Here is a 22,937-nt window from a genome sequence, read left to right on the forward strand (position 1 = left end):
ACTGAGAAACTACTATGTCACAGGCACTGTGCAAAAGAACATAGATTAATTTAAAGATGGATATAGGCCTGGCACCGTGGCTCCCACCTGTAATCCCAGCACTTTGGGAGGCCAAGGTGGGCGGATCACCTGAGGTCGGAGGTTCGAGACCAACCTGGCCAATATGGTGAAACCCCATCTGTACTAAAAATACAAAAAATTAGCCAGGTGTGGTTGTGGGCGCCTATAATCGCAGCTACTCTGGAGGCTGAGGCAGGAAAATCGCTTGAACCTGGGAGGTAGAGGTTGCAGTGAGCCAAGATCATGCCATTGCACTCCAGCTTGGGCACAACAGAGCGAGACTCTGTCTCAAATTTAAAAAAATAAATAAATGAATAAATAAAAAATAAAGAAACAAAGATTGATATAAAGAGTTATCATCTGAAAAAGGGTTTGGGGCAAACACAAGCAAGCATTGCTCACTGTAGGCTCCAATGCACAGGCAGAAGTATCTCCTATTCTCATCACCCATGACCAAGAGGTGCATTTGGGTTAGGGTATAGCTGCATGTGCCTCAGAGCTGTGCTCCAGAAGAGGAACTCCCATGCCTGTATTTTCCCCTTTTATGGAGCAAGTATGAGAATGACCTTGCCCAAAAGAGACATCGTGGTCTCAGCCATCAGGTAGCCTGAGAATAAGAGGCAGCTATTGAGGGGAGTGTTGGTAAACACTACCTGCCCAGCATCTGGAGACTTTAGGTGCTCAGGAGAAGTTTAATTTTTGCATAACCCCTCCTGCTAAAAGGAAAAACAAAAAAATCCTGAAACCCTTGTTAGTTCAAAGTCAGGCAATTGGAGCCTCTGAGTTCAGCCTTTAAACAGTTAAGTTGCTTGTGCTCACAAGTAGAAGACATTCCTTGTACCCAAGGAACTATCTAGATTTTCCTCACAGTCTAAAGTGAGTGATTTTCACATCCTCCAATAATCACAGGACATGTGTGACACATGCTGCACATTTAAAAGCTCTCCTGAGGTCTGTTTTTTTGTATCTAGTCATGCATAGCAGATTTCATGGGTGAAAACAATGCTAAGGGCCCTACTTTTCTTCCTGGAGATGGCAAAAATGCTTAAAGAACTAGGTGATTCATGTATGAAGTAGGCTACACATAAGAGAGGTGGGCTTGTGGCATTCAAATTCAAAGTCCACCTGTGGGCTGAAAGCCACTCATTGCAATGCCCTCTACACCAAGCTTATGGTTGAGCTCTGGGCTCCTGAAGAAATTGCGCAGAACCATCTATGTAGATTTACAAAGTGAATTGAGTTCCTCACCTCATTTGGCAAGAATGGTGAATTTCCCACAGTTAGCATATACCTATGGTTCCAAAGTGAACTATCTGCTGCCATTTTTGAAAATTGTAAAAGCAACACTGAAGCAGTTTAAATCAATCCAGATTTTTAGCTAAGCAGTTCCAATTTTCTTCCTTATCAGTTAAGCTCATATCAGCCTTATTTTTCAACCATGAATTTTACCTAAATACTGATTTAGGGGCCTGAGTCTGCTTTATTGAGATCACTTGAGAACTTCTTGTACATGTCTCTGCTTGGCTACTCCTTTCTCTAAGAAGCCTGGCGGTTGTCAGTTCTGGATTACATGCTCCTTCTACGTGGCCCCCTGGATTGACTTCTATTTGTCAAAATATAATTTTCAACAAGTTAAAAACATGACTTATATGAAATAGATCAAACACAGGCTTTAAAAAATATTTATTTCATCAATTAAAGAGTTAGCCAGTAAAATGGTAAAGTTGATTTAAGGAACATTTGAGAAATAGGGGTTTATATATCCCATCAAGAAACGCATTTTTAAAAATCTTACAATAAGATTTGTATCTTACTAGGTTAGATACAAAATTGGTTAATTTCTTACAAGGTAATAAATAGTAAGATTTTATCTTTTCTACAGAACAGAAATGATTTTACTTGTATTAGAAATGGACAAGAATAATTGGCATTGTTATCAATTTTTTGGTATTTTGTTTTGTTTTGGGTTTTGGGTTTTGATTTTTTGACCCACCGTCTCTGTCACCCAGGCTAAAGTGAGGTGCCGTGATGATAGCTCACTGTAGCCTCGAACTCCTGGGCTCAAAGGACCCTCCCGCTCTAGCCTCCTGATTAGCTGGGACTACAGCCACATGCCACCATGCCCAGCTAATTTTTGTATTTTTTTGTAGATACAAGATCTCTCTATGTTACCCAGGCTGGTCGCCAACTCCTAGCCTCAAGCAATCTGCCCATCTTGGCCTCTCAAAGTGCTGGGATGACAGGCATGAGCCACTACACTGGGCCTTTGTTATCAGTTTTTAGTAAAGTAACATTTGCCTTTACAAAGTTCTGAAATATCCGAACCAATAATGAGTAGTAAGTCCAACAAAAGTACACAGTCCTAGATAATGCATGAATCCTTGCACGAGTCTGCTACTACATAGCACTACACAGCACCCTACTAAAGGACATCCATCAATCACTTTTGCCTATTTCCAAGCCTTTGGATAACGTTTGGATAATCATCCAAGTTTTTGGATCATTGTTCTTAACACTATATAATGTTATATTATTTTCCTGAATGGATCCTGACTTACTGGCCTAATGAGTGGAGAATAGTAATCCTCATATTGATATATAAATACTGGGTGATGTGTTAGGCTCACTTGTTAGCTAAATAAATGACTGTTGTACCACTAACTTATTGGATTCAAATTTGCTCCTTGGCAGAATTTTAAATTATCACATGTCACAGACCTTTAAGTTGCCTAGGACCTGTCAAAACTGTAAATATTAAATCATTAAAATAACTACTATAATAATAGTAGTTACAGTTTACTGATCCATACAATGTCCCTGGCACTCTGCTCAACTCTTCATATACATTATTCCTTTTAATTCTCCCACGGGTTATGGGGTATTTGTTCTAGGCAAGGTTCTTAGTGGCAAATAATATACCCTAGTCTGACTAGACCAGAAGGGTCTTCGTAGCTCATGGAACTGAGACCAGAGGGTCTTGGGAGCTCATGGAAGTAGCTAGTGAGTGACTCTAACATATTTTAGACTGAAGAACCAAGCTTGAGAAAGAACTAAAGGAAGCCAGGTATACCTAAGACCATGCTAGGGATGCCATAGCTGGTGTCATCAGCATTGGGCACCACCACTGCAGCTCTGTGAATCACTCTTACCTACCTGTGGTGGTCAGCATCTGACAGAACATGCGTAGGTCCCATGCCCATGCTACAGCCGCCGGGGTCTGGGAAGACGGAATGCCTTTCCAGCTCCAGCAGTAAAGTATGAATGGGATTAGCATATCATCCCCTCTCTGGCTTCTATAATAAATAACAGTTTACCATTTGGGAAGCTGGATCACCAAAATGACAAATGGCCCCCACAACATTATTATCCCCGTTTTATACCTGTAGGGATAAGGACATATGTATAATGAGTGGTGGAACTCAGTTGTCAACCCTCTGGTCTGTCTGAACCCAAAGCCCACCCTCTTTCCACCATACCACATTTCCTCATTATATACAATTATTTTGTACCTCCGTTGATTCTTTGAAAATTTTGATCTATGTAATGCTTACAACTTTTAAAAAGTCATTTTTAAAATGTCCACGTATAATCACAGAGGTCTTCCTTTAAATAAAGAATTCAGCTTGAACATTAAAATTTATTAAAATTTATTTGTATAATTATACCGAGGTTTTTGTTTTGTTTTGTTTTGTTTTGTTTTTGAGACTGAGTTTCACTCTGTCGCCCAGGCCAAAGTGTAGTAGTGCAATCTTGGCTCACTGCAGCCTCTGCCTCCCAGGTTCGAGTGATTCTCCTGCCTTAACCTCCCGACTAGCTGGGACTACAGGAGTGTGCCACCATGCCTGGCTAATTTTTTGTATTTTTAATAGAGATGGGGTTTCATCATGTTGAACAGGCTGGTCTTAAACTCCTGACCTCAGGTGATCCGCCCACCTTAGCCTCCCAAAATGCTGGGATTGTAGGAATGAGCCACTGCTCCTGGCCTATACTGAGCTTTTCAGGAACTTACTGATAACGTACATGCAGATGTACATGTAACATAAATAATGGCATGGCCTGGGATCCCTCTGAGGGAATTGGCCAGAAATGTTTCATGTGTGTGTGTATGGGGGGGGGGGTGCTGTGAATATATATCTATGTAAACAGCTTCATATTTTTGTATAAAGCAGCATTCCATTCTTGCTTTCTGGAAGGCACAGCCACCCCAGTAGCTGGTCCAGGCACCCTTCAAGAGTAATGGAATGTGATTATAAATACTTTGGGCACTTAGTTGGTACAGAGCTGGTATGCTTGTTGACATGTTGTTATGGAAATTTGATAATTATGCCAATGGGTAATACTTTGCATGTGACACTGCACGTGTGTATGTGTGTATTTGCGGAGAGAAGCCATGAAGTGAGTTCTTCTGGTTTCTCTTCTTGACCTGCCAACTGAGTGAGTCACTGCTGAGTATCTCTTTAGTCAACATAAACCCTTAGTGCCCTACTATACGACCTTCCTGTAGAATGCCCTGGAACTCAGCTAAAAGCTACTGTACAGGCATCTGAATGTTCAGAGCTCTCAATTTTTTATCTTCAAAAGGTATGGCTGGATGTGGTGGCTCATGCCTGTAATCCCAGCACTTTGGGAGGCCAAGGGGCAGATCACTTGAGGTCAAGAGTTTAAGACCAGCCTGGCCAACATGGTGAAACCCCATCTCTACTAAAAATACAAAATGTTAGCCAGGTGTGATGGCACACATCTGTGATTCCAGCCACTCAGGAGGCTGAGGCAAGAGAATCACTTGAGTTTGGGAGGCAGAAGTTGCAGTGCGCCGAGATCATGCCACTGAACTCCAATCTGGCTGACCGAGTGAGATTCTGCCTCAAAAAAAAAAAAAAAAGAAAAGAAAAGGTAGTCTAATTATTTAAGTCCCATATCACTTTGAGAAAGGACATTTGTCCAGTTTATCATCAAAGAAAGGTAAGGTTTTATAGGTCAGAGTTTGGGGCAAAAACATGTTTAAAATGAAAGCAAACTGCATGCACTTTGGCTATCGAAGAATAGGGCTTGAGAAAAAGAACTTAAAAAGTAAGGATCAATATTCCCCCACCCAGCATTAATAATTTTGACATACCATAGTAAGGGACTTTTTGCAAATCTGTTCTTTTATATACTTTATATGAAAAGCTCCATTTGTTGTCATGGCTTTCTTAAATATGAATAAAAAAGAGATGGGAAATTTGCTTATTGTGCAGTATCATAGCCTATCTTCACTAAGGTATATTTAGGAGGACATACAATGATAAGAGTAGTTGCATTGTATGGCAGTGTGAAATAGACTAGTAATATATGAATGACATTCTCATTGCAAAAGAAATAAGCTGTTTGAATGAATACGGAATAAACGAGGAACTAACTTGCCTAAGTAGCCTCCTAAACAGTTCAGTTTCTTTTTAGTCCATTTCTATGTATTTCATATATGCACAATGCATATGTGCTGTCTCTAGTGTAAGCTCTCGCTAGCATAAATCGTGTCACTCCATAATCAGCGTTCTGCAACTCATGTTTTCATGTTGAATCGTGTATCTAAAGAGTCACATTTCTTAATCCTTCCTTTATGTCTTCTGGAGATTGCATCTTATTTTAGTAGCTCTTCCTCATGCCCATTTGGCTATTTCATTTTATTTTAAAACTGAGGGCCTAAGTGTTCATCCACGAACACTTTAGCAAAGCAATCATTTAGAAAATGGTTGATTGCCTGCTGGCCTGGAGGTGGGCTAAAGAGAGTGACTGGTCGGCCGGGCGCGGTGGCTCAAGCCTGTAATCCCAGCACTTTGGGAGGCTGAGACGGGCGGATCACGAGGTCAGGAGATCGAGACCATCCTGGCTAACACGGTGAAAACCCGTCTTTACTAAAAAGTACAAAAAACTAGCCGGGCGAGGTGGCAAGCGCCTGTAGTCCCAGCTACTCGGGAGGCTGAGCCAGGAGAATGGCGTAAACCCGGGAGGCGGAGCTTGCAGTGAGCAGAGATCCGGCCACCGCACTCCAGCCTGGGTGACACAGCGAGACTCCGTCTAAAAAAAAAAAAAAAAAAAAAGAGAGTGACTGGCTTGGTCAGAGGTCTGAGCCATCACCTGTTTGGCCTCCCATAGGTGCTCCTTTGAGCTTCAACTCTCTTTGGCCCCTCCCACTTCCTGCCCCAGAGTTGTCTTCACTGCTTGTTTTCATTCTGTTTCTGCTTCCCAGCGGACAACAGTGGTGCCCAGGTAAGAGGAAGGGGCCCAGGGAGGGGTGTAGGGATTACTAAGAATATTTGTCTTTTTAGTATGTGACAGGGTCAGGGACTGGGCAGTGCCTAAATGTGAAAGGTACAGGCAATTGAAATGAGAAATAACTGCTAATCTTTTACTAATTCCGTTCAGTGGAGTCAAAAGAAAACTGGTTTTGGTGCTTTGGAAAATTGTTCAAGCATCAGTTAATAGTCAAAACTGGTCAATTGCCTAGATCTACCTTATCTTCCAAATGAAAGTATATAGAACAAAAAAATTTGCCTAAAAGGTGTGGTTAATTTTTTTTAATAGACCTTATTTTTAGAGCTCACAGTAAAACTGAGTAGGAGGTATGCAGTTACTTTTTGAACATTCAGGGCCTAATTCTCTAGTATGTGTATTAGCCAAATTCATTTTCTTCTTTTTGCTTTCTATTGTATTTTCCCCCTCACTGATTTTTGGCCCTTTCTGTAGCACCTGAAGATGGACAGGCGAGAGAAAAAAGTGGGATTCCTTTTAAAAAAAATTAATTTAATTTTTAGTTTTTATTTATTTTTTTTTTTTGAGACAAAATCTCGCTCTGTTGCCCAGGCTGGAGTGCAATGGTGCAATCTCAGCTCACTGCAACCTCCGCCTCCCAGGTTCAAGCAATTCTCCTGTCTCAGCCTCTCAAGTAGCTGGGATTACAGGTGTGTGCCACCATGCCCAACTAACTTTTTGTATTTTTAGTAGAGACGAGGTTTCACCATGTTGGTCAGGCTGGTCTCAAACTCCTGACCTCAAGTGATCCTCCTGCCTCGGCCTCCCAAACTGCTGGGATTACAGGTGTGAACCACCATGCCCGGCCATTTTTTTTGAGACTGAGTTTCACTCTTGTTGCCCAGGTTAGAGTGCAATGGCACAATCTCGGCTCACTGCAACTTCTGCCTCCCGGGTTCTAGTGATTCTCCTGCCTCAGCCTCCCAAGTAGTTGGGATTACAGGTATGCACCACCATGCCTGGCTAATTTTTTCTATTTAGTAGAGATGGAGTTTCACCATGTTGGTCAGGCTGGTCTCGAACTCATGACTTCAGGTGATCCACCCACCTCAGCCTCCCAAAGTGCTGAGATTACAGGCATGAGCCACCATGCTCGGCCCATTTTTTTGTTTTGTTTTGTTTTTTTCAGTTACAATGGACTCACATCTTACATGAGGGATTAGGCTCTTAAGGAAGACCATGAGGTCAAAGTGCAGTGAAATTTTTAAATGAGCCATAAGACCTGGGATACACCAAGTTTTTGTTGTTTTTGTTTGTTTGGGGCTATTTCTCTTCTTCCAGCATTGAAACAGACATAAGTTTCTTCGACTGAGCACTAGTTGAAATAATTGATCGGCACTTAGGGGCAGGAAAATAAGTGTCTTTAACCACTAGACTCATATTCTGTGTGGGGAGATCAGGACCAGTTCCATAATTTGCCAGGTCCAGTGCAAAATGAAAATGCAAGGCCCCTCTTTCAAAAAGCACAATATTAAGAATCTCAACATAACAGCAGCAAAGTGTTAAACCAAGCACAGGGCTCTTCCAAGGGTGGGACCTTGTGTGACTGCCCAGACTGCACGCCCATGAAGCCAACCATGGGAAAGAAGTTTGGAACATAATGAGAAGCTCAGAAACTCTGATCAACACAGGAAGAGAAGCCTCAAACTCCCATGGAGAGAAATAGGGGACAAGATCACTGGAAGTATTTCAGTTATTCTCTTGTGTTCCTCATATTCTGTCCTAGATGAGTCCCGTATAGCTAAATTTGCATTACATTAAAGTACAAGATGCAACTCCACTAGAAAAGTTATAAGGCTGAGAGGTTGCAAATCCAACTGTAAGTACATTTTTGGATTTTTGTCCATGATTTATTATAATTTAAAACTCAGATTTCAGAAGTGTAAAAAGAAAATGAGTATTTCTATTTCTTCATCGAACAAAAATTTTATCTGCCCTTAGTCTTTTGCCAAGAGTGATAGACCACATTTGGTCTACCGTGTAATTTATAGGGAGAAAACAAACTGTTATTACTGTCAGTTCTCCAAGTGGTTCAAAAAAGGTAAGTTAGAAAAACTACGTGTAATAATATGTCTTCTTCAAATAAAATGCTAATTGTTTTACTTACTAAAGAGGTTGGCTTTTCAGACTTTGGGGTTTTTTTTGTTTGTTTGTTTGTCTGTTTGTTTTTTCTCAGAAAGTCATGAACATAACCTGAGCAGGGAAGATTTGATGTTATGACTGTCTGAGCCCTCTGAGCAACAATGTGATACAAGGCTCATTTTTGAGGGAACTGCTTTATATTTTACAGCACTCCATTTTTTCAAAGTGTTGTTTTTGTTTTGAAATGGAGTTTTGCACTGTCGCCCAGGCTGGAGTGCAGTGGCGTGATCTTGGCTCACTGCAACCTCTACCTCCCAGGTTCAAGCAATTCTCCTGCCTCAGCCTCCACAGTAGCTGGGATTATAGGCATATGCCACCACGCCCAGCTAATTTTTTGTATTTTTAGTAGAGACGGGGTTTCACCATGTTAGCCAGAATGGTTCATCTCCTGACCTTGTGATCCACCCGCCTTGGCCTCCCAAAGTGCTTGGATTACAGGCCTGAGCCACCGTACCTGGCCCAAAGTGCTTTTATACACAAGTCAGGCCAAGGGCAGTTGGTCAGGTAATTCACCAAAGGGTTTTCAGATAGCAAGTTATTTAACATTAAAGTAACAGAAGATAGTATTTCCAGCATCATTTCTTATCTCAGCTTGGGTCTCTGATGTTACCCCCACCACTTCCACATCAAGGCTTGTACACCAGCACATGTTGAAACTTGCTTTGACAAAAGCTGCTTCCTGGTGGCTTTGAGAGCTATGTATCTGAACTTTAAAAGAGGTGTCATGCCTAGGGTCAGGCAGCTGGTCACTCAGGTATTAGAGACAACTACCCTGACTCATGGTCACCTGCTCCAACTTGTGTCATAGCACAAAACAGTACTTAAATCCTTACAAAGCTAACAAAGGAAGTAATGTCACCATGTGTCATTGTCACAGAGTTACCAGAAGTTTGGGGGATTTGGGTGTTCATCTTTCTATTGTGGAGTTTTTAAGGTGGTGATGGCAGTTGTGTGGTGGCTGTCATTTGGCAAGAATTGAAATTGGAGGCTTCTGTCATCCTGATTATTTATCCAACAAATGACATAAAGAAGGGCATGTTTGTAGGGAAGAACTCCGGTGGGGACAGCACCTTCTATTTAATCTCTGAACCTGTATTATTAGGTTGTATATTTTAGGAGAAGAGAGGAAAGTGGCAAAAGGAGGCACAGATACAAATTGATACAGATCACCAGCTAAGTTTGGCCACAGTGGTTTGCCAAATAGTTAATACTTATTGAGTGCTTATTGTGTACCCAGCTAAGCACTTCACAAGCTTTATTTCACTTTATCCTCACAATAACCCAATGAAATAGCTATCATTGTTATCCCCAGAGACCACGATCTCATGCATAGTGAATGTCAGAGCCAGGATTGGAACCATAGAGTAGTCTGTGTTGTAACCACTAAACAACTGACTTTCTACCCTGCTTTAAAATGTTGCCTGTTGTTTGTTGTTGCTGCTGCTGCTGCTGTTTTTTTTTTTTTTTTTTTTTTTTTTTTTTTTTTTTTTTTTTTTTTTTTTTTTTTTTTTGAGACGGAGTCTCGCTGTGCTCCCAGGCTGGAGTGCAGTGGCCGGATCTCAGCTCACTGCAAGCTCCGCCTCCCGGGTTCACGCCATTCTCCCGCCTCAGCCTCCCAAGTAGCTGAGACTACAGGCGCACGCCACCACGCCCAGCTAATTTTTTGTATTTTTAGTAGAGACGGGGTTTCACCATATTAGCCAGGATGGTCTCGATCTCCTGACCTCGTGATCCGCCCGCCTCGGCCTCCCAAAGTGCTGGGATTACAGGCTTGAGCCACCGCGCCCGGCCTGCTGTTGTTTTTGAATGGTGGTGGCCAATTTGCCTCCACAATCCAGACATAATTTCGGCACTAAACAGAAATACTTTAGTCTATACAAACTTCATGTAAGTAGTTCCTGCATGAAACTATTTCCCAAGTAATACAGCACCGATTTACACCTGGCAGAGGGCATGGTTTTGATGTGAGCAGTTGGGGGAAGCTTGTTTCTCTACACCCTCAAGCACGCCCACAGCAGGAGCGGAGCAGCAGGCCAGACGGCACAGAGCCCTCCTGGGACTAGTTATTTACATTAACCAAGGTCGAAATTTCTCCGGGAGATAGGTGCTGCCAAGATCCCCAGAGGAAGTAAGACGCTTTATCTTTTGCACGCACACCAAGTCTTCAGAGGGCCTGGATGGGTGTGACTCCCAGGAGCTAACTGTCCCGTGCAGGTGCAAATCTGAATCCGTGTTTATGTGGAGGTGTAGACGCAACTGGAGATGACGCGGTTAGTCGCTGACGTCCGTGGGAAAGCTCACCAGCAGCGTTGTTAGTTGGGTTGTCTCTGTAAGTGTGGACAGTGTTGTGGTGGGCACCCAGTTTGGATCGCCCCGTCTAGACAGGGGTGTACGGGCACTCAATGTTCCACGCGCGGCTGGGAGCTCGCGGTGCAGTCCACGCGGGTGCGCCCGGAAGCCCAGGGGATCCGTTCCGCGCTCCGCTGGAAATTCGGCCGGCGGCTTCGCCCCGCCCCCAGAGCCCCTGCTCGGCCCCCCCACCCCAGCACCCCTGCTCGGCCCCGCCCCCAGTGCCCCATCAAGCCCCGCCCCCAACGCCCGGCGCTCCCGTCGGTGCGGCGGCCTCAGTTCCGTAAACACTTCTCTCCCCGCCCCCGGCAGCCCGGACCGCACCACTTGCCGCGCGGGGAGACCGTGCCGTCTCGCATCCGAAACACCCTCCCATCCGAGCTGTCCTCGGCTTCTCTGGTTTAAACATGACGAAGACTGTTTGTCTAATAGGTTCAGTCTGTGAGCGCTCGGCTATCGGAGCCTGAAGGGCCCTGGATCCCCTTGCCCCGTCGTGCCGTCGTCCCCCCGCTATCCGGTTTTGTGATGGCCGCGCCGTGGCTGCCTCCCTAGAGTCCCTCAGGGCCCTTTAAATACCGCGTTGCGCTGGGGGGACGCTGGGGTTGGGGGGGGTTGTTGGACTGGTGAGTTTTCGAGGTGATAGTGCTGTGCTCGGTGAGGGGACGCCCAGAGAGCCCTCACGCGGGATCACTCCGTCGCCGTTCTCCTCTTGTCTACGTGCTGGACCCGGTGCGTATCCTTCACGGGGAAGGCGTTGCCGGCTCGCAGGTGACCGGCCGGGGCCAACGGAGGGGACACTGCTGCAGCCCGAAGGCTCCTCCGCCCTATCTCGGAACTCCATGCTGGGACGGCGGGGCAGGGGCCATCAAGCTGGTCTCCTAATTCTTGTCTCACCACTCCACGTCCCCTTGTTTGACCTCGAACTGCCGTCCCGCGTGGCAGCGGGGAGCGGGGCACCGAGTGGCCGCCCCGCGTGTCGGGGTGGACACAGAATTCGGGCCCCGGAGGCCGCTTCGCCGCTGTTTAAATCCTGCTGGACAGGTACCAGCGACATCCCGCCATCAGGGGCCCAGGGCACCCCCTTCCCCCGCACCCCTCGGCCGGGCTGGAGTGGGGAACTGAGCCAGGGTAGAGGCCGGGCGGGCCCGGCCGCGTGTGTTTGGAGTTTGTTGCCGTGGTTTCCCGGGCACTCAGCTCGGCCTCCGCCGTCCCCTCCCCCAAGGGTTTGTTTTGACAGGAAACGTGGTGCTGCTGGAGGGGAGGGGCGGCCAGAGGACGTGGGCGAGGTCGTGCAGACTGCTGCTGCGTCCCCTTGCCGGGACCTTAGGTTAAGGGGAAGAGGCGGAGAAATGCCGATCGGGCCTGGGCTGGAACGCTGAACCCTCAGGGGTTGCTTGTGCTTCCCAAAGCTGCTACTGTAGGTGGCACCAGTGGGGGTAATAGCAATGATTTAAGGTGGCACATGGATGAACATGGTTACTTGTTTTCGTTACTATTAAGAAAATCTGTTCCATTAAGTAAGCAGTTTCACAATGACAGAATTTCCTTTTAAAATAAATACATTTAAATGCAAAAATCTAGCTAAGATAAAGAGACACGGTTAGTAAATTATAGCCTAGGTAAGGAGGGAGATGTAGAAATAGTCATAAAGAGTGGTACTCAAATGACTGCAGTTTGGGAAAATCTTAGATGGTTGTCCTGCTACCTTAACTGTGAAGAAACTGAACAAGTTGTCCTTGTCCCCAGTGGGCTTCTCAGCACCCATGGTCACCAGCCCAATCAGGGACTTTGCTCTTCTTACCTGCCAACGGATAATGAGTTTATCTCAGTGGTTCCCACTTGAGGAGGCTCCCTTCTGTGGTCCTTTTCCTGTCTTCTCTAGGGATTTCATGCATCACCCTGACAGCCAGTGGAAATTGCCTGATTTGAAGAGGCCCAGGACCAAAGATACCCAGTCATGTGTGGATGCAGCTTCAATGCCATTTTGTGAGAGGTTGAGGGCGCCAGAAGGGGAAGCACAGGTATTAACAGAAAACAGACCAGCAAGTGTGGGAGGAGTGCTTTCAAATATGAAAAGTGCCTAGGAATCCTTCTCCCTGATGCTGTAATGCCATGTGTAACGTGAACATCTGCTTTGTAGACAGTGACTGGCTTGTTGACTTTTATCTAGCTCTTTGTTGGTTCTAACTTGATGAAGACCAGTATTGTCTAGATGAATGGTGTAGGCCCCTATCCCTCTGCTCTATGGTTTTTGCTTTGCTGTGGATGAATAACTTTAGCACTGCTATTTGAGACTGATTCTAAAGCAGCATTTTGCAGAAGAGGGAAATTTTTCACATCATCTGCAACTTTTTTCTTCAGAGCCCAGACTTAGTCCTCTGACTCCCTTCCCTTTACTACACGTATGCGAAGGCTTGTCCTTGCATCTGACCTTGATCTGGTCTTAAAGGATGGTACCCACTAGATGTTTCTTGAAGTTTCTTTTTTACATGAGCGAACCTTAACTGGATGGGTTCCATTCCTCAAGGCCCTGCTGGGTAATCTGAATATTTCACTCCAAAATGTTTATGACTGTAAGCAGTTAACCTTTTTGCTAACATGTGGGGTTTAACTAGGGGTTTTGTGGTGCATAAAGAATGGCTCCCTCCTAGAGGATTTTCTGTCACTGGAGCGGGGTGGTGGTGAATTGTTTTGGGTGACGAACTCCTTCAGTGATGCCCTTCACAGAATGACACTTGAGCAGCCATACCAGGATAAGATCAGCTTGCTACCACGTGTGCAAGGGTCCACATGGTGATGGGTAGGTCGGTTTGGCAGTGGGAGTGGAAAGAATGAGCAGCACACCAAATTTTCTCCAGCCATCCTGGAGTGGTAGAGAGCATGGGTTTCAGGGATCTGCTTCCTGGATTTGAGTTGTGCCTCTACGCTGCTGTGAATCACTGGGCAAGTAATGCAACCTCTCTGGGCCTCAGGATCTTATGATAAAATTGGGATAATAATGATACCTTAGCTAACAAGGTTATAATGAGGATTCAAGGAGATAAAATATATAAAGAACTTATCATAGAGCAGTTATTGATGGCTTATTATTGAGATAGTAATAAGCACTCAGTGACTGTTAGCTGTAATTGTTATTATTTGCTACACGTGAGTTTCTTTAAGCTCCTGGAACTGTGGGTCTTTGCTAGTTTGAATTTTTGGTGCCTTGCAAATGCATTGAAGTAGGCACTGGGAATTGGAGAGGAGAGTCACAGCTTCCACCAGCAGCTTAAAATCTAGTGGGAGACAGATATGCACACAAGTGTAGTACTGTAAGTGACTGCATAATGGGAATATGAGTAATGTGAGTGAGGCAGAAAAGAAGGAAAACTCAAGGTGTCTTATGAATAGGAGTGTGGCGTAATTAGTTCATGCAACTATATTCATTGAGCTCCTGCTCTAGCCCAGGCAGTGTTCTAAGCTCTAGCTGGCTCATTTAGATGCAGTGAGTGTAGCTATCAGGGAAGGTTACTTCGAAGTTGGTGACATTAAATTTCAAATCTGAATGACAACAGGGAGCCAACCACAAGGAGATCAGGGAGAGGAACATTTCAGGGGGAGAGAATAGCAGGTGTGAGTGCCCTGAAATAGGAAGTTTGGCATGTCTGAGGAACCCATAGAAGATCATGAGGGGTTAGTGGGAGAGCACTGCAGAATGAGATGGGCAGAGTTAAGATCACAGAGGGTTGTAAACCATGGCCCAGAGACTTAGGAAAAGGGAACCCACCTAGGGATGAACTCTTAAAAAGGATTATCTGTTTTGCCTCTTCTGGAGGGCTCTGGCCTATTTCCTGTTTTATTCTTTAGGCACTCTTCAAGAAGGACATCAGGACAAGTTTGACTGTCTAGAAGAGTTCTTGTAATAGAGTGGTATTTAAGTTATCACAGCGGTGGGCACAATCAAAATTTCAAAACTGCAAGAGGTTGGACTATTCTGAATTTGAATCTTGAAGTTTCAGTTCAGCCTATCATCTTCTCTTTTAACCTTTCATTTGGAAATACTTTCACACTTAACAGATAAAGTTGCGAGAATAATACAAGGAATACCGTGTTGTGTACCTTTTACTCAGATGCACCTATTAACATTTTGCCCTATGTGCTTTATTATTTTTTCTCTTTCTCTTTCATTTGAATCGTTTGAGAAAAAGTTGTATTATGTCATGGCCCTTTATTCCTAAATAGAAAAGCACAGTACATTTCAACTTCAGCATATTTAACATTGGACAATAGACAATAGATTCAAATATTGTTAACAGTGTTATTGATTGACTGATACTGTCCTTCACAGCATTTTTGCTTCAGTACTGGATCCACTCTAGGATCACCTATTGCACTCAGTTATCAAGTGGTTTTTTTTTTTTTTTTTTTTCTTTTTTTTCATCTGGAACATATTCTCAACCTTTCTTTGTTTTTTATGACATTACATTTTCGGATCTTGTAACTTCTTTTGTAAGAATAAAATAATAGTTGACATCCGTCAGGCACTTACTAGGAGCTTAAGAACTTGACAGATACTATTTCAGTTAATCTTCACAACACTTCTATAAGGTAGATACTATTATTGTCCCCATTTTACAAATGGTAAGTTGTCTGTTTCTAGTCAGTAAATAATCAAGAGGAGCCAGGATTGAGAACCCAGTCCACCTAGCTCCAGAGGCAATGTTCTTAACGACTTCAGTGACATGTATTATCATCAGTGTATCTTTGCAGTCCTGAACCAGTGCAGAACTATTTGCAGATAGAGTTGCTGCAGAAAGGAAATAAGGAAGTAAAGCTGGACACAAGCTGAGGAATCACAAGCAAATTAAAAACCAATCTCCTCTCTATCTATAGTGAAATACAGCACTAGCCCCTTCAAGTCCTTGTACCCATTCACACCTCTTGAATGTCAGTAGTCTTACTACCATTCATTTATTCAACAATAAATATTTGAATGCTTGCTGCATTCCAGTGATTGGTTTCAGAAGAAATGACATAATATTGTATTTATTATCACAAAGTGATGGAATAATACAATAAAAAATGTGAATATGACAGTACTTAATTTTCTTTGAATAGTGACCTGCTATCGTGTTGGAGGCTTTGCTTGGAGTCATCTTCAGTCTTTTCTGTTGACTTTACCTTTGACCAGTGATTAAATTCTCCAGGTATGATGAGATGTGATGTTTCTGAAAAGTTGTTTGATTTACTTGTGAGTTGCAGTGTCAAAAGTTAGGTAGATCTAAGTTTGCATAAGGAGTATTACCTTTCTTAAAGAAACAGCCTGGTTTCATGATCATCAGTCTAAGGGAGAATCCAAAATAGTTTTTAAAGCAGCATAAATATCCTCAGTGCCTTTTGAATCAAGTAGCTTTGTCCCCAGGTGACTTACTTGGAAACTCAAGACCGAGAAAGGTAAGAGCAGGTATGAAGGAACTCGCGGAAGAACATTCACACAGTGATGGGCCATTCACTCTTGGCTTTTGTCTGTCAAACAAGTGCCAAGAGTTCTGTTCCATGTTAACTACCAGCCTTGTTCGTCTGTTGAAGAACATAGTGTTATCCTGACCTAAAACTGTTCTTCCCTCCAGAGTGTTTAAGTCCTGAGGCAATGATATTAACAAGAAAAAGCAAATAATAGAAAACATTTGTATACTGTTTACTGTGTCAGTGACTGTTCCAAACACTCTGCATGTATTGAGTACCTGAAATCTCACACCAACCCTATGAATTAGGTATTCTTAGTAAGCCTGTATGAGGAAACAGACAATTTTTTAATAGAGTAATAATGGACATTTTGGCTTCAAATACAGGCTTCTGCTTGGATACACTAAGGCCCAGTTGTAATATGGAGGCGTATACCCACTAAACAAGAATTTCTAAACATTTTGAAGCTTTTAAAATTTTCCACTGCAGCCCCTGTGTCAGGAACTCTACCTCCAGTGAATTGCTAGAAGAAAGTATAGTTAAAAGTATAGTTACACATTATTAAGCATGCCTGGCATAAGCACATTTAATTTCTCAGAACTTCTAGTGATGCCTCATGGAACTCTGGGTTTGGAGCATCTTATATTCCTAGCTGAGGGAAACCTTATAACTGGCCCAGCCTCTCAGAAAAATGTGCATAAAGTCACACGGCACATTAATGATGAACTCAGGTCACAAACCCTGGACTCCTGACTCCCAATTATTTTAATCTTTGCACTTTTCTGCCTTGTTAAATACAATTAAGAAACCAAGTGTGCTATCCAGCTAAAGTAGAAAAATGAAATGGACAGTTAAAACTATTAAGCTAGTTCATAAATTCTCATGGCTGGAAGCTCTTATTCACTTTCACTTGGAAAAGCAGCCAGAGCTCATTTGAGGCAACTGTAGTAGAGAAAAATTAAGAGCAGAGCATGCATAGCACAGTTGTTATATTACAGGGGAATAACTGGGGGAAAAAAAGACAACTTAAAGTGGAAACAAACTTTAAGATATTCAAATAAGAGCATGACAGGGAACTGGGAATTTTGACATTTAAATCTAATAAGATAGGCTTAAGCAGTAAATTCTCTGCTCTGGGGCTTGGGCTTTGGCAGTACCAGGCTGGTTAACGTGTCGTGATATCAGCTTGCAAATGTTCTGGTTGAAGCTTACCAAATGAGATTCAGGGATTCTGATTTAGCTGACACTGAATGAATACTTGTCATATACTTGGCACTGGTCGTGGACAAGACACAATCTCTGCTTTATTAAGGAGATTCAGAAGTAGCCATGGGAAGAAAATAACAAGGGACTAATATACAAGGAGCTAAGTACTCACCTGGAAATGCAGGAGATGTGCTGCAGACATCCCAAGAGGAGTGCTGTTCACTTTGGCTAAAAGCAAGGCTTCCTGGAGAAGGTAGCATTTGCAAGAAATGCCATCAGTGGGACATCAAATGTTGGCAAGGAGAGAAAGCAAACTAGAACATTGATGCAGGGTCTGTTTGTCTGTGCAGGTGCTACCTTTTTACCCACACTTAAGTGACCCAAAATGCCCTTCAATGGCGAGAAGCAGTGTGTGGGAGAGGACCAGCCAAGCGATTCTGATTCTTCCCGGTTTTCCGAAAGCATGGCTTCGCTCAGTGACTGTGAGTGCTCCAGGCAGAGCTTTACAAGTGACTCCTCCAGCAAATCCAGCTCTCCTGCTTGTGAGTCAATGGGGGAGCAGGGGTTGAGGGTGGCGGGGCTACTTCTAGATATGTGTTGGATCTGAAAACTCAGAAATGCCTGAGAGCAACAGACTTCCCCTCCTTTCTAGATGCCCCAGAATAGTGCTGCAGGGGCACTGCAGCTTTCCTGGACACATGCTCAGAAATAAATAGCCACTAAAGTTTACAACCTGCTGATTTTTATTTTGATCACTGTCTCCGATCTGCTTCAGTCTGACGATAAAGCAGGACTTCAACCTCATCTGTCTTTTCTCCCAAATGGCAGAAAGCCATTCCTTGAGATTACTTCTTAGATCCCCGCTCAAGGATAAATTCAAATTGGTCTTTTCTGAGTATTCCTGATTTACACTGAAGGAAACTGGTCTTCATTGAAAGGTCAGGAAGGAAGTGAAATAATCTAAAGGGTTTCATGTTGATTTCAAAAAATATTGTGCAAATCACCCCAGGAAGGTACCCGCAAGGAGAATTACTACATTAGGGGTGTGAGAAAGAGTTAAAAGAGAGGTCACAGCAAAAGGAGATATCTTTTTCCCGTTTTTGGGTGTAGAAACTAGAGATGTGTAAAGCAGATGTGTTTGGCTTTTTTTTTAATTGGCGCTTTATTTAGTAAGTATAACACCTTTAACTGGCAAAGCAAATGCAGGAAACAGCAACTAATGTTTAATATGCTGAACTGTCCACTTCTTACAAATTGCTTCATTTGTGTTTTAAATTTTTAAATTTTTATTTTTTAAAACTTAGAAAATACGTAAGAATAGAGAAAAGAAAACATTGCCTATGATATCACCCAAAGACGACAGCGGGCAGTGCTTTGCCGTGTCTTTATCCTTCACATAGACATATGTATGTATATATGCGTGGACTCTTCTTGCTTAGTATTATAACTAAAACGTTTACTCATGATTACATGTTTTTGAAACATTGATTTTATGAATACCTATTACTTCATCAAGTGAATATACAGTAAACTTAACCATTGATTCATCATTGGACATTTAGTTAGTTTCCTTTTTTTTGCTGTTACAAATAGTGCTTTATGAACATCTTAGTTCATGAAGCCTTTCTGGAAAGTCTTTTGGATATCACTGGATTATTGGACCAAAGTATATAGACATTTTTAAGGAGAATCTTGAGTCAGACCTGGCAAAAGAAATTAACAGCAGCCACCCCAGGTTTCTGTGCCTTTTCTCACTCTTTATACTGTATGTGGGGTTGGCACATCTGACACCGGGGTACCTAGACATCCTGAAGAAGGGTTTTACCAATTCTGTGCATCACCTTTCTTTTCTTCCTCCTCTTTCCCTGATCCTCCTCCTCATTTCCTAAAAATTAGGTAGCCAGGTGCAGTGACTCATGCCTGTAATCCCAGCACTTTGAGTGGCTGAGGCAGGCGAATCACCTGAGGTCAGGAGTTGAAGACCACCTGGCCAACGTGGTAAAACCCCATCTCTACTAAAAATACAAAAATAAGCTGAGCATGGTGGCATGCACCTCTAGTCCTAGCTACTCGGGAGGCTGAGGCAGAAGAATCACTTGAACCTGGGAGGTGGAGATTGCAGTGAGTCAAGATTGCACCATTGCACTCCAGCCTGGGTGACAGAGCAAGACTCCATCTTGAGAAAAAATAATAGGTAGTAAAGTATTTCCTGTCACTGCTGTTGTTTGACATTATGATTTTAATTAAAAGAACCTAAGATTTCCAACAGTGATTTTAAAAAGACATAATTTATTAGAATAGTTTCTTAGTATAATCTTTAGAAATAACTCAAATTCTTCATTTACTGCTTCCTACTGAGAAGTACAATATCCGGCTTCTCAGATTTATTCTATTTTACTTTTAATTATGTAAATTTATTGAGTTCTTACTATTTTCTTAAATTATCTCATTCAGTCACCTCAGGCCAACCCTGTGAGGAGGAAGGCTATGCCTCAGTGAAATCCAATGATAAATACCAATTGGCAAAACTTAGAGTGAACCTGAGCATTTATACTATACCGCCTATACATTTAAAAATTACAGTTTTTGGCCAGGCGCGGTGGCTCACACCTGTAATTTCAGCACTTTGGCCAAGGCAGGCGAATCATCTGAGGTCAGGAGTTCGAGACCAGCCTGGCCAGCATGGCAAAACACCATCTCTAATAAAAATACAAAAATTAGCCAGGCGTGGTGACACGTGCCTGTAATGGAGAGGCTGAGGCAGGAGAATTGCTTAACCCCAGGAGGTGGAGGTTGCAGTGAGCTGAGATTGCACCACTGCACTCCAGCCTGGCAACAAAGTGAGACTCCATCTCAAATAAATAAATAAATAAATATTATAGTTCTAAAAATCAGTTATTTCATATTGAGTCTACTTAATGAGACTTCTGAATTATAGAATAAAAATAATTTTATCAATTTCCTATATAATACATGTAAGTGCAGGTTTCAATGGGCACTAAAAATGAGGTAATTTTTTTTTTTCCTTTTTGAGGTAGAGTCTCGCTCTGTCGCCCAGGCTGGGGTGCAGTGGCGCAGTCTCAGCTTACTGCAAGCTCCGCCTCCTGGGTTCACGCCATTCTCCTGCCTCAGCCTCCCGAGTAGCTGGGACTACAGGCGCCCGCCACCACGCCCAGCTAATTTTTTTCTATTTTTAGTGGAGATGGGGTTTTACCATGTTAGCCAGGATGGTCTCGATCTCCTGACCTCACGATCCGCCAGCCTCAGCCTCCCAAAGTGCTGGGATTACAGGCGTGAGCCACTGCGCCCGGCCTGGTAATTTAATTTTTGAAAGTAACTTATAATGGGCCTATATTAATAAGATGGTCTCAGAAATATTTGAGACAATGTTATCAAATATGGTAACTGAAGCTATTGAAGGAGTTCTTAAATTTTTGAAGCCTGTATTAAGTGAGGGAATTCACCTCTTTTAATATATAGTCTCCTTACTTATAAAACTCTGAAGTCTGTACATTCTGATAAATTAAACCTTATCTGCATCAGGAGGCTTCATTGGATGACAACTTTTCTTCCACAACATTAATTGGCTTTTTTTTTTCTTTCAGCAACAAGCCCTCCAAGAGTTGTAACATTTGATGAAGTGATGGCTGCAACAAGGAACTTATCAAACTTGACTCTTGCTCACGAGATTGCTGTAAATGAGAATTTTCAATTGAAACAAGAGGCCCTCCCAGAAAACAGGTAACCCGGGGACATTTGTTATATGTAAACTGTGCTGAAGATTGTGTGTGTGTATGTGTGTGTGTGTGTGTGTGTGTGTGTGTGTGAGAGAGAGAGAGAGAGAGAGAGACATACTCATACTGATTCCTGGAAGTTCTTGTATAATATCCTCGGGGTAAACATTTAGTTCTCTAACAAGGTTCTTATACTTGTTTTAAAAAAATTCTGGCTGGGTGTGGTAGCTCACACCTGTAAACCCAGCACTTTGGGAGGTGGAGGCGGGAGGATTCCTTGAAGCCAGGAGTTTGAGGCTGGCCTGGGCACCAAAGCAAGACCCCATCTCTACAAAAAATAAAAATAAAAATATTATCCGGCATGGTGGCATGAGCCTGTAATTACAGCTACCCAAGAGAATGAGTCAAGAAGATCATTTGAGCCCAGGAGTTTAGGGACTGCAGTGAGCTCTCATGCCACTACACTCCAGCCTGGGTGACACAGCAAGACCCTATCTCAAAAAAAAAAAAAAAAAAAAAAAAAAAAATTCCTGTTTGTGACCAGCTTGGCCAACATGGTGAAACCTCATCTCTACTAAAAATACAAAAATTAGCCGGGCATGGTGGTGGGGCATCTGTAATCCCAGCTACTTGGGAGGCTGAGGCAGGAGAATTGCATGAACCCAGGAGTTGGAGGTTTCAGTGAGCCGAGATTGCACCACTGCACCACAGCCTGGGCGACAGAGTGAGACTCCATCTCAAAAAAAAAATTCCCCGAGGATACATATTACCCGTAATCTTTAGAACTCAGTTTATATGTCACTTCCTGAGGGAAACTTTTTCTGACATCCCTGAACCCCCTAGACTACAATTAATCCCTTTGCTAGAGACACCTGTGGCCCTTGCTGCCTCCCTTTTGTTAAGAGGTCTTATAATTTTGTTTGATGTCCATCTTCCCCACTTGATTGAAATGCATCATTTATGGAGGAACTATGTCTGTACTGTTTGTTGCTGTATCCTTATTGTCTAGCATAGTGCCGGACATACAGTACAGGCTCAAGAAATATTTGCAGATTGATTTATTGAAAACTGATATTCAGGTTCTGAAAAATAAATAAATGCACCTGAACGGTCCAAGTGCTAAAAGTAGGCAATCCAGAAATGTCTGGAAATGGGAGTCACAGCTGCAAGAGGTACTTCCTGGTTAACCTCGCTCTCGGACCTCTAGTTGGAGCCACCCCTTTGGATCCTACTTCAGCCTTTTTAGAGTCAGTGGCTCACAGGTTTCCTGGGACAAAGAGGAGAAGAGGCTTGAGACTATTATTACAGATCAATCATCTTTAGAAGCAAAGTTGGTTCATGGATTGAATTTTCAGCCTCACAGTACCAATTATGAATCCTGAGGCATTCGATCAGTTAAGACAACTGAGAATATTTGATCCCATTCAGAACTTTTTCATTTGTTTTAAAGCAGGAAAAGTAAAGGAAGTCAATGTAATAATTTTTCTTCTTTAAAACGTGGATCATAGTCCTCCTGGGGATGTTGTTCATATAATATGAACATTTTTTAAGCTTGCCATCTATCGTGGGCATATCTGTTTGGTTTCCTTTGGTAACTGCATTTCTCCATGACCCTTGATACCAGCTCTACTGCTACAACCCTAGGCTAGGCCACCATCATCTCTGGCCTGGACCCTTTCAGTCCTAACTGGTTGCCCTGTCTCCATTCTT

At 43.0% G+C, this 22,937-nt stretch overlaps 2 protein-coding genes across 4 annotated transcripts in view; one reads left to right on the forward strand and one right to left on the reverse strand.

The window, feature by feature from the left end:
* Nucleotides 1-12,911, reverse strand: part of CKAP4 (cytoskeleton-associated protein 4) — a 66,380-nt gene extending 53,469 nt beyond the window's left edge. Inside the window, exon 1 of the mRNA XM_011975522.1 lies at nt 12,644-12,911. The gene's annotated coding sequence lies outside the window, so the exon portion shown is untranslated. The remainder of the gene's footprint in view (nt 1-12,643) is intronic.
* TCP11L2 (t-complex 11, testis-specific-like 2) overlaps nt 11,417-22,937 on the forward strand; it is a 43,783-nt gene continuing 32,262 nt past the window's right edge. For 2 of the 3 annotated variants that reach the window (XM_011975519.1, XM_011975521.1), the window contains exons 1-3: nt 11,417-11,571; nt 17,844-18,035; nt 21,099-21,234. In XM_011975519.1, coding sequence (XP_011830909.1) covers nt 17,879-18,035; nt 21,099-21,234 — 293 coding nt within the window. In that variant the 5' untranslated portion in view covers nt 11,417-11,571; nt 17,844-17,878. Of the gene's footprint in view, nt 11,572-12,495; nt 12,864-15,939; nt 16,029-17,843; nt 18,036-21,098; nt 21,235-22,937 lie in introns of those variants that run through there. The other variant, XM_011975520.1, reaches the window with a different exon arrangement.

The sequence above is a fragment of the Mandrillus leucophaeus genome, unplaced genomic scaffold, assembly GCF_000951045.1.
Source record: "Mandrillus leucophaeus isolate KB7577 unplaced genomic scaffold, Mleu.le_1.0 Scaffold157, whole genome shotgun sequence".
Classification (NCBI taxonomy): domain Eukaryota; kingdom Metazoa; phylum Chordata; class Mammalia; order Primates; family Cercopithecidae; genus Mandrillus; species Mandrillus leucophaeus.